The 12454-nt window shown below is 38.7% G+C and overlaps 1 protein-coding gene across 1 annotated transcript; it reads left to right on the forward strand.

Moving 5' to 3' along the window:
• The first annotated feature begins 374 nt into the window (after nt 1-374).
• On the forward strand, nt 375-9421 carry LOC134323686 (uncharacterized protein C14orf132). Its single transcript, XM_063005303.1, has 2 exons — nt 375-401; nt 9058-9421. Exons 1-2 carry the CDS (start codon nt 375-377, stop codon nt 9274-9276), a joined length of 246 nt encoding a protein of 81 aa, XP_062861373.1. The 3' UTR covers nt 9277-9421.
• The last annotated feature ends 3033 nt before the right edge of the window (nt 9422-12454 follow it).

Below are 12454 nucleotides of genomic sequence, written 5' to 3' on the forward strand. Positions count from 1 at the left end.
AGATGCTTGTGTGAAATATTGAGCGTTTGACAGCCTGTGACGCCAATGAAAATTAATTAATCCAAATGCTATTATAACTATAACTTCTAACTTGCAGACTAAATTTAATTAGCTGTAGATAAAACAATACAAACACAAATCAACTGGTCGACTGAGAACGACAGCGGTAAACCGAAGCTGGTGGTTTGCAGCGACAGAAAAAAACGATCATTGAGTTTTAAACTTAATTTAGTAATTTTGCGACGCGATGCACATTTATTTTAGCCGGAGTTATTAACTGTAGTTCATCTGAAATATCGTGGTTGTTCTGCTGCATCAAACTGAAGATCTTCAACCAGTCTGATCTTATTCTCTGTAACTTCAGGAGGTCGGTGATGGAGTTCTCACTCATAGCTGCTCAGGTACTGATTTTACATTTTATTCTTCTACAATTTAGACTAATGCTTCACTAAACTCCTAAAATTGCAAGAAATTTTTAAATAATATCTAAATTAGTCACAATGTCTATATTTATTTACTTACAGATGTGTCTGAACACAATGCAGTCAATTAAGGCTAAAAAGCTTTGCTCAGGTGCCCAACAGTTTTGGTGGCTGTGGGACTTGAACTAACAACCTACTGATTGCTAGTCCAGTATCTTAAACCCTAGGCTATCGCTGCCTCCAATTTCTTTTGGTATGTACATAGCAATGAAAGGTGATGTCTTGCTTAACTGTAATATTAGGACTGGGTGGTATGACCAAAAATTTGTATCACGGTATTTTTTAAGATTCTGGCGGTTTCACGGTATATAACGGTATGTTTTATTTTTTGCATGACTGGGAAATTTTATATGTCTGTGGCTTATTCTACGAACAGTACACAGATAAGTACATAGAATATAAAACATTTTAATTTCACCATGTATTTAGTGAAGGTGCTATAAGCTTTGCTTGGCCCCACAAAATGACACAATATATGATGGTCAGTACACATGAAATAGGTGTAATATACAGTGTATCACAAAAGTGAGTACACCCCTCACATTTCTGCAGATATTTAAGTATATCTTTTCATGGGACAACACTGACAAAATGACACTTTGACACAATGAAAAGTAGTCTGTGTGCAGCTTATATAACAGTGTAAATTTATTCTTCCCTCAAAATAACTCAATATACAGCCATTAATGTCTAAACCACCGGCAACAAAAGTGAGTACACCCCTAAGAGACTACACCCCTAAATGTCCAAATTGAGCACTGCTTGTCATTTTCCCTCCAAAATGTTATGTGATTTGTTAGTGTTACTAGGTCTCAGGTGTGCATAGGGAGCAGGTGTGTTCAATTTAGTAGTACAGCTCTCACACTCTCTCATACTGGTCACTGAAAGTTCCAACATGGCACCTCATGGCAAAGAACTCTCTGAGGATCTTAAAAGATGAATTGTTGCGCTACATGAAGATGGCCAAGGCTACAAGAAGATTGCCAACACCCTGAAACTGAGCTGCAGCACAGTTGCCAAGATCATCCAGCGTTTTAAAAGAGCAGGGTCCACTCAGAACAGACCTCGCGTTGGTCGTCCAAAGAAGCTGAGTGCACGTGCTCAGCGTCACATCCAACTGCTGTCTTTGAAAGATAGGCGCAGGAGTGCTGTCAGCATTGCTGCAGAGATTGAAAAGGTGGGGGGTCAGCCTGTCAGTGCTCAGACCATACGCCGCACACTACATCAAATTGGTCTGCATGGCTGTCACCCCAGAAGGAAGCCTCTTCTGAAGTCTCTACACAAGAAAGCCCGCAAACAGTTTGCTGAAGACATGTCAACAAAGGACATGGATTACTGGAACCATGTCCTATGGTCTGATGAGACCAAGATTAATTTGTTTGGTTCAGATGGTCTCAAGCATGTGTGGCGGCAATCAGGTGAGGAGTACAAAGATAAGTGTGTCATGCCTACAGTCAAGCATGGTGGTGGGAATGCCATGGTCTGGGGCTGCATGAGTGCAGCAGGTGTTGGGGAGTTACATTTCATTGAGGGACACATGAACTCCAATATGTACTGTGAAATATTGAAGCAGAGCATGATCCCCTCCCTCCGGAAACTGGGTCGCAGGGCAGTGTTCCAGCATGATAATGACCCCAAACACACCTCTAAGACGACCACTGCTTTATTGAAGAGGCTGAGGGTAAAGGTGATGGACTGGCCAAGCATGTCTCCAGACCTAAACCCAATAGAACATCTTTGGGGCATCCTCAAGCGGAAGGTGGAGGAGCGCAAAGTCTCGAATATCCGCCAGCTCCGTGATGTCGTCATGGAGGAGTGGAAAAGCATTCCAGTGGCAACCTGTGAAGCTCTGGTAAACTCCATGCCCAGGAGAGTTAAGGCAGTTCTGGGAAATAATGGTGGCCACACAAAATATTGACACTTCAGGAACTTTCACTAAGGGGTGTACTCACTTTTGTTGCCGGTGGTTTAGACATTAATGGCTGTATATTGAGTTATTTTGAGGGAAGAATAAATTTACACTGTTATATAAGCTGCACACAGACTTCTTTTCATTGTGTCAAAGTGTCATTTTGTCAGTGTTGTCCCATGAAAAGATATACTTAAATATCTGCAGAAATGTGAGGGGTGTACTCACTTTTGTGATACACTGTATATGTTTATTATTAATATAATATTTAAGTATTAAACAGCTACCATTAGCTCTCCCTTTAAAAATAAAACGACGTTTGCAGTCTCCCAGTGCACATTTATACAGTTATACTGAGGTATGACTTAACTGTACAACTTGATCACAGAAAAGTGGACGACTTTATATCTCTGCGCTTCCAGCTTGCTTCGGTGTTGGTGTAACGTCAGTATAGCAATTAAACTAAAGTATTTTTGCCCTGGTAATAACGTCACTTAACTGTTTGCTTTGTTGCAACAACCGTGCCCCGACAAACTGTACAGTATACAGTAGACCCTTGACTTACAAATTTAATAGGTTCCGAAGGGCTGTTCTTAAGTCAAAATGTTCGTTAGTTAAACCTATTTTTCCCATAAGAAATAATGTAAATAGAATTAATCCGTGCCAGACCTCCCAAACCCCTCCTTCCATAACCCTTTTAATTGTCTTAAATGGTCTTTTTTTGTTATAAATACAAGTATATTTTACCCTAAATCTTAAATGATAGAATAGACATTACTGTAATAAACAATAATAAACAACAATACACAGTAGTACTGTACTGTACATAAAACACACACCACATTTCAGTACAGTACGTGTGTTGTACTATACACCATAATACATTTCCTTCTTTTTATATAAACTGTATCTACCAGAAACAACAATAACTCTCATATTTCTCTATTATTTTCTTCTTTATTTCAACAGTATTGTATTTTGTAGGTGTAACTGCACGAAAGAAAGAATACTTTACTGAGCCGAATTTCTTCTTCTCTCTCACTCACTGTCCCCTCTGTCTGATACACAGTGACACCTACTGGCAGGAATAATTAAACAACAACAAATAGTGATTTTTTTTTTTCATTTTCTCACCACTGCGCTTCCTCTGCACCTTCTTTGGGAACATTTTAATATTGAATTTTACAAAATATAAAGAAAACACTGAAAAAACACCGTCCACTGTCGGAATGTTCGCTCACTGTGTATATATATATATATACAGTATATAGAGAGAGAGAGAGACGGTTGGACGGTCACGTGTTTCGCGAATTTCTGTTCGTAATCCGAAATTTGTTCGTACGTTAAGATGAAAAAGATTGTTCGTAACCCACAATGTTCGTATGGTAAACCGTTCGTAACTCAAGTGTTTTAATCTGTGTCGGAACAAAAAGAAAACTGCCATTACAGCTCATTTCTTCTTCTTTCTTCTTCTGTTGTTTTTGTTTTTTTTATTCCACTATATCAAGAAAACCTCTCTCATCTGTTAACACTGTTACGCTAACTCTACCTGGCTAACAAGTGAGTTATACCTGATCTGCACAGAGCTTCTTAGTGCTTTTAGTGGCGAACAATATTAAATGATTTGATTTCAAAAATCCATACCGTACGAGGAATCAAAGACAGTATACCAAATGTACCATTATACCGCCCAGCTCTACTGTACATTACAAAAAAATCTCTTTTAAGATCCAGTCAGCTGGTGTTTGTAGACGTGACACAAAGGTAAACGTGCTCCGGACTCAACTTTTTGGAACATGTTGCAGGCATTAAATGTGAAGTGTTCACATTATAACAAAAAAGCTAATGAGAAAAAAAGTTAATGAGAAATCATTTTTAATTTAATAAACAATAGTCAAAAACTTTTTTGTTCTTCTGTCCAATTTACATACCGTGATATTTTCTGGAATTAGTTTAATTGAGGTTTGTAGAAGTGTATTCACTCTTCTCTAAACCCCTTAGTTCTGTGTGTGCAGAAGACACAACAAAAACAAAACAATTCCAGGGTTTTTTGTGTGTCTTCAATCAAATAGTACCAGAAAGTAAAACCCCCAGCTTAGACCCCAGCTTTTTCATCTTCTAAATATACAACCAGCTAAACCCAAAAACAGTCCATCATTTATATAGAATCAAGATGTATTTAAAATATAAAACATTCATGGCACCTTGAAATGTAATCTTGTACAATCGTGAGCTGCCTAAAGATGTAAAGCTGACTGGAAATGATAGAACACACACCAGCAGTGATGTAGTTTTGGAAATTTAATAATTTCAGCCACTGACCCTGGATTTATGTGCATTTGTATTCCAAATTTTACATGGACATGTCATGGCAGCCTTGGGATTTTAATGATCTCTGCAACTGTTCTTATTCTGTTATACATTATTGCAAGTAAGTTAAAGCCTGTGATGACACTGTGACCTTGACTGGGAATCTGGAGAAATCTCATAGCACTTTTCCACCAAAAGAACCCTGGTTCTTGAACCGGTTTTGTTCAGGTTTCTTCGAATCTTGGTGTTTTGTAGAGAACCGACGCGAGTTTCCACCAGTGTTTTGGGATCCAAGCCTGCGTCATCAACGATGGGTGTTATACAATGAAAGTAAAGAGCAGTAACATTATGGCGGAGTGTGTAGATTACTTGCGAGCATTTGTGCTGTTGTTACAGATGTTCGTTTTTTTGCAAAAAGCATCGATCAGCTATTGGTGATAAGAAGATGCAGACGTGTTTGTCGCAGTTGTTGTTTTCTTTAGTTTATTGAAGTGAGAAGCGTTTAGTGCTTCACTTTCACCACGACCCTTGGCGCAAATAGCCGATTTGCTCAGTGCTCGACTTGAGCGATAAAACATCACTAAAGTTCCACGACACGAACATCCATTTGTGTGAAAAAAACATAAAATCAACTCTAAAAGCTCCACATGTATCTGTGTTTAGCTGGATTTACGTGTGGTGTTTATGCAGATTGGGGTTCTGAATCTGCAAAAAGCTTCACCTAAATAAAGCAGAACATGGCTTAATGTACTAAAAGTATGACACAGAAACACTAAATTTCTCTCTCTTATTACTGGTTATAAGTGTTCTGTACTGGTTGTAAGTGTTCTGGACTGGTTATAAGTGCTCTGTACTGCCAAAATTCATTGCTCATTGTTTTAGTACAACAAGCCAAGTTACGCTTTGTTTTTTTCACGTTAAACGTTATTCGTACTGTCCGGGTCAGTCATATCACACAGTTCATCGCTTTGAAAATATCAGCGAATATCAGCGGCAAACTGGCTCAAAATTTAATTAGGTGAACTTTAAAAGATGAAAGTGGTTTAAATTCGAAATAATGTTATAATGTCTCATGTAAAAGCATCCACTCCAAACCTCTACACTGTGACACGCCCACCAATGACATCACGGTTCGCGCTGAAAAACCAAGTATTCTGTGGTGCCAGATTAGAACGCTAGTTCGCTGTCTGGAACCTCTTTTTTTCTGTGGAAACACTCGGAACCGTTCAAAATCAAGTTCGCGAACCCGAACAGAGCTGGATCCGAGTCGGTGGAAAAGGGGTATCAGTCCGAGTAGGGCAAGAACAGATTCATATGCAGTTACGTATATTCAAATGTTTACATACACTTAGGAAGGACATGTCATGGTGGTTTGGATTTCAAGGATCTCTGCAACTGTTCTTTTTTCTGTATTTAAACTATTTCAACACAGTAATTTGTCCAAAAAAGCTAAAATGAACAATTAAAATAAATAAAGTATATATATTAGCTACATTTTTGCCATGACAGACTTGTTTTTTCTATAAACAAAACCATGTCTGAGTCGTTGCATGTTAATTTACCTTGCTGCTGTCAGCGCAGAAAGAGAATAATGAGTGTGTCTGTGTGTAATGAATGTAACGTTTCACTGTGGGCAAGCAGAGACGATGAGGTAGAGACCAATCAGTCCATGCTACCCAGAACACACCTGTGCTGGCAGACTGGTGTCACCATATGGCAGACCCAAGCAGCATCAAGCATTTGCATGATTAATGGAAAGACATTAAGCAAAAACAAGTTAGTTATTTCAGTTTTGAAACTTGTCTGATGGCTGACTTTCAAAATCTTTAGTGTCAGGATGAAGGAGACCAGAACTACTGTTATGATTTATGATGATTATGAAAGGCAGCTACTGTTAACTGGCTGCTATACACAGAGTATATCAAAATTACAGAGTAAGCTGGTAAAGTTTTGTGTGTGTTTGTATGGAAATGAAAGCCTGTGACAACACTGTGTGCTTGATTGAGAATCTGGAGAAATTTCGGTCTGTGTAGGGCAAGCACAAACAACTGGAACTTCGAGCCTTTAGATGACATTGTGTGAGAAACCATCATTCTACTGTGATAAAAATAGCTACAAAAACTTGGGAGCACTTCAGAAAACTGTTGTCACTTAACACAGTTAACCACTGCATTAAGAAATTAAGAAACCTGAAACTTTATTACACAAAGTCTAATATCAACTCTATACAAAATCACCACCACGCTCAATTCAGATGGACGTGTGTACTGTGATCAGATGAGTCCACAGATGAGACAAAAATAACCACCCAGACTGTATGAGTGTAAATCAGTGCCCACAGCATGGGTGATACCTTTATATGAGAGAAGGTACCATTGATGTGAGAGTGTATATTTCGATTTTTGAGAGACATGTTGCCAACATCATCTTTTCCTGGGAAGTCCATAGTTATTTCAACAACACAATGCCAGGCCTCATTCTGTACTCACTACAACACCAAGTATTCTGCAACACAGAGCTTGCCTGCAGTCCAGGTCTGCCTCCCTATTAAAAAATGTATGGTGCATCATGAGATATGGAGAAACAAACAAGGGCCAGTGATAGCTCAGTGGTTAAGGTACTGGACTAGTAAGCAGAAGGTTGCCGGTTCAAGCCCCGCCACCACCAAGTTGCCACTGTTGGGTCCCTGAGCAAGGCCCTTAACCCTCAATTGCTCATCGTGTTTTCATTGTGTAAGTCGCTTTGGATAAAAGCGTCTGCTAATTGCTGAAAAATGTAAATGTAAAACAATGGCAACCGCAGACTGTTGAGCAGCTAAAGTCTTGTATCAGGCAAGAATGGAGAAAACATTTACTTTTAAAAGCTCAACAATTAGTGTAATTTTCCAAAAAATTTAAAAGTATCACTAATATAATCCATTAATACTGAACTTCACTCCACTCTGACAAATTGCATCACTGAAATGAAATTGTGGATGAAAGCTAATTTCCTCAAATTAAACTGTGAAAAATCAGATATGATCATCGTAGGTCCTACAACCCTGGCAAAAACCACAAAAAATTTTCAAATTACCATTGATAATGACACTTTGTCTCCGTCTTCTAACATCCGAAATCTTGGTGTAATTTTTGATAGCAACCTCTCTTTTGACCGCCATGTAAATCACATCACCAAAACTGCTTTCTTTCATCTAAAAAACATAGCACGTCTACGTCCATCACTCTCCTTTTCTGCCGCCGAAACCTTGATTCATGCTTTTATTACATCCAGAATTGATTATTGCAATAGCATCCTTTATGGTACATCTAACAAAATCCTAAAAAAACTTCAGTATATCCAGAATTCAGCTGCTCGCCTCCTTACTCATACTCGCTCCCGTGATCATATTACACCTGTTCTACAAAAACTTCATTGGCTTCCCGTTGCTCAACGCATTCAATTCAAAATTCTTCTATTCACTCACAAAGCTCTCCATAATCAGGCCCCATCCTACCTCACCGACCTGCTCCATCAGCACATTCCCTCCCGTAGCCTTCGCTCTTCTGAGGCTAACCTACTGTCCATACCCTCTAGGACCAAGCACCGGACCTGGGGTGACAGGGCCTTTTCCATAGCTGCTCCATCTTTATGGAATGCTCTCCCCAAACACCTACGAGATTGTCCTGACCTGTCCAAATTCAAGTCACTTCTCAAAACTCATCTATTCAGAGTGGCATTTAACTTGTAACAACACAAAATAAATGCTTTTATTTTTGCTATTCTTTTTAATAGTTTTTATACTTAGATCACGACAGAAATGTGAAGTCCTAGATCCTAAAACTTGTAAAGTTTTCAGTTTCCTGATTGCATGTAAATCTGTCCTGTTTCTGTCTAATTTTAAGAAATTGTTCTATATTTGTTGTTCTCTCTCATAATTTAGCTAATTTTTAATGAACTGTCTTATGCTGCTCTCTTTGTTTTTATCTTAATTATTCTTGATGTTGATGTACTATTTTGATTTTGTACTATGATTTGTATGGTGTATGTACGTATTTGTTTTGATTATTTGTCTTATGTAAAGCGTCTTTGAGTATCTTGAAAAGCGCTATATAAATAAAATGTATTATTATTATTATTATTATAATGATAGTTGTATAATAGTATGAATTTTTACATTTTATTTACATTAATTCTGTGGCATGTGTAGCCAGATATCCAGGCACTGCAGAACCCACTTTGGAAACTACTAGTTTAATAAATACCTAATTAAAGGTTCAGGTTTATGATAGGTTTTATGATAAAGGAAACCATGATCACAGCTCTTTGTGTTGTCTATTTTATGGTCTAGTATAATAATCTGTCTCCGTCTTCCAACAGCATTTTCCAGCTGCCTTCACGGATTCTCCATCTAATGGCAACACGTCTCTGCAGACCTCCGTCTCCAACCTCAATGCCACCTTCTCCCGACAAGAGGAGCAGGAGCAGGATAGGAGGGAGGACAAATTCTCCAGCGATGCCATCTGGCTGTGGGTGGCCGTCATTGCAACAATTGGCAACATTGTGGTTGTGGCAGTGGTGTGTGCCTGTGCATTTTAGACTCCGTAGAGTTCAAAGGACATAGTCGCCCCCCCAATCATTAAATTGTACTAGCTCAGTGACAGTTGTAGATTGATAGTTAAAAAAAAACCCTGGAGCATGGATCAGTCCCGACCTACATGTATATTTATCCGTGTTGGATAAATGATGAGGGATTTTTTACACAATTTACACAATACTTTGCCACTAAGAACAAAAGTATCACCTGTGTAGTAATGAAACAGTCAATATATAAATGTGTCTGTGTATGTACCGATTTTCAAAAAGATTATATAAGCAATTGTTTTATTCTTGACAGCATTTAGCCATGGCTGGTCAGTATAGCAGATTAGAAATAATTATGTGTGCTCTTGTGAATCCTTCCTCTGACAATCCAGATAATCTCAGCCACATTTTGAAATGACTTCTGGCACTGACAGTCTGGCTGTGTGTCTAATAAATTGGTGACAGATGCTGCTTTTCTAGAGGGCTTGTACATTCACCCAAATCAGCTGGCTTTAGCACCAAATACCTACGGCAGTTTTATTTGGACAGAGCTAAGTGAACATTCGTCTACTGCTCTAGGCTTTTTTTGTCTGCATGTTTTTAAGTGCAGATATAGTAAGCACACACTTAGCCCTTTTGAAAATCCCTTATACTATTAATTATAATAGTATTAAATTGAAGGCACTCGAGTGGCGCAGTTTTTTGTAATGCTAGACCACCACCGATGTGATCCGGGTGTGAAGGAAAACAAAATATTAATTTGTTAAACAAAAAAAAATGATGATAATTTATATTACTAGACCTAAGATGTAGTTCATTGACATGAATGGAAAAATATAATACAAATATTCACAGTGGCCGCTCAGGTGGCACAGCGATAAAATACACTAGCACACCAGAGCTGGGATTTCAAATACATCGTATCGAATCTCAGCTCTGCCATCTGGCTGGGCTGGGCGGGCTATATGAACAACGTTTGGCTGTTGTTCATCCAGGAAGAGAGCCAGATAGGGACCTCATAACTGGTGCAATTACGACCTCTGCTGGCTGATTAATGGTGTCTGCACAGAGTTGAGAAATAATGCTGATCAGGGTGTGGCTCTCTGTGCACAAGGCTGATATGCATATGAACTCGCCCCGTGCAGGTGAAAAAAAGCAATCGGGTACTGCTCTCGTGTCGGAGGGGACGTCTTTCAGTTCGCTTTCCTCAATCGGGGTGAAGGGTCAGCACCAGTAGAGAGGAAGCATAACGCAATTGGGTAATTGGATGTGCTAAAAAAGTCGGGAGAAAAAGGGGTGTCAATACCATAAAAATGTAAGAACCCGTGAGCTATTCTATGTGTCAAAAGGAGGAGAATTTTAAAAAAGGATCAATAATTTGCAGCACAGTCACATTGCCTAATTTTAAACCTTTTCTTAATTTGTAAATATAACCCCGTGTAATTTATTTTATTAAGCTGCCAAAAAAAGTTCACTTAATATAGCACATGGTAATTGTCACTGTGTAGATAATCCAAAGATTTTTTGCTTATGTATTATGAAATATGTAAATCCGTTCAAAATTCCCTTCACGTAGCTGTACTCAGTGGTAGGGCTACCTGAATGCACACTACTGTTTTTAATCCAACGCATTATTCTTTCAGGAAGGGTTGGCACAGGTGCTCTGACGTGTTTCTGGCATTTGTGAATGTAACTGTATTGTAATGCTTGACAAAGGTTTGCCCATGTATAGGGGTTGGACAATGAAACTGAAACACCTGTCATTTTAGTGTGGGAGGTTTCATGGCTAAATTGGACCAGTCTGGTGGCCAATCTTCATTAATTGCACATTGCACCAGTAAGAGCAGAGTGTGAAGGTTCAATTAGCAGGGTAAGAGCACAGTTTTGCTCAAAATATTGCAATGCACACAACATTATGGGTGACATACCAGAGTTCAAAAGAGGACAAATTGTTGGTGCACGTCTTGCTGGCGCATCTGTGACCAAGACAGCAAGTCTTTGTGATGTATCAAGAGCCACGGTATCCAGGGTAATGTCAGCATACCACCAAGAAGGACAAACCACATCCAACAGGATTAACTGTGGACGCAAGAGGAAGCTGTCTGAAAGGGATGTTCGGGTGCTAACCCGGATTGTATCCAAAAAACATAAAACCACGGCTGCCCAAATCATGGCAGAATTAAATGTGCACCTCAACTCTCCTGTTTCCACCAGAACTGTCCGTCGGGAGCTCCACAGGGTCAATATACACGGCCGGGCTGCTATAGCCAAACCTTTGGTCACTCGTGCCAATGCCAAACGTCGGTTTCAATGGTGCAAGGAGCGCAAATCTTGGGCTGTGGACAATATATATATATATATATATATATACTGTATATATACAGTAGTTATATCAGCTATTGATGAATTAAGGATCTTGATGCAGGCCTGTCATTTAATTATATTATTCACTGTAGAAGGAGAAATAAGCAAATCACTTCCAATCTTTCTTTGAGGAACATTGTTTTTAATTATTTCAATAATTTTCTCACACATTTGTTGACAAACTGGGGATCATTTGCCCATTTTTGCTCCTCAAAGACTCAGCCTTTAGTGGATACTGCTTTAGTTCCACATCACTATTACAATGACCTGTTGAAAATCACATAATTGTTTATTTATTTATTTTTTAATTATTCTCATTAATATTACTTTTTTGGAAGGTGTTGCAAGCCTGAAATACAAGAATAGATGTATAGTAACAAATAAGATAAAGTTGACCAGACCAAATATAAAATATCTTGGTTTCCTGCTGTCTTTAATTAAATAAAGTCATAAAAAATGTAAGAAACACTGCATTTTTATTTTATTTGCATTTTCCATACTGTCCCAACTTTTTCTTATTTGGGTTTGTATTGGGGAAGCTTTAACAGAGTGCCAAATGTATGTTTATGGAGGTAAATAACAAATTATTATGACCAACTACCATAAATGCTGTCTAAACAGCTCGCTGAGGCATTTTAAGGCCACCTTAAGTCTTTTAAGGGTGTCCTGTGGTATAAGGTACCGCAAAGTTACACAAAACTCCTATAAATCCTGGACGTTTCTATTCCCCAAGTAAACAATGCACACGTGCCTGGTTGTTCACATCATCTAGGGGAAAATTAGGTTTATCAGAGCAGGTAACCTTCTGTCACTAATGTCCCATTGCAGG

Source organism: Trichomycterus rosablanca, chromosome 11, assembly GCF_030014385.1.
Source record: "Trichomycterus rosablanca isolate fTriRos1 chromosome 11, fTriRos1.hap1, whole genome shotgun sequence".
Classification (NCBI taxonomy): domain Eukaryota; kingdom Metazoa; phylum Chordata; class Actinopteri; order Siluriformes; family Trichomycteridae; genus Trichomycterus; species Trichomycterus rosablanca.

What these genes read in the sequence shown, in the direction of transcription:
- LOC134323686 (XM_063005303.1), top strand. Translation starts at nt 375, where the DNA reads ATGGAGTTCTCACTCATAGCTGCTCAG. An exon ending in TCTCACTCATAGCTGCTCAG is followed by an intron (nt 402 to 9,057) that starts GTACTGATTTTA and finishes GTCTTCCAACAG; the next exon opens with CATTTTCCAGCTGCCTTCAC.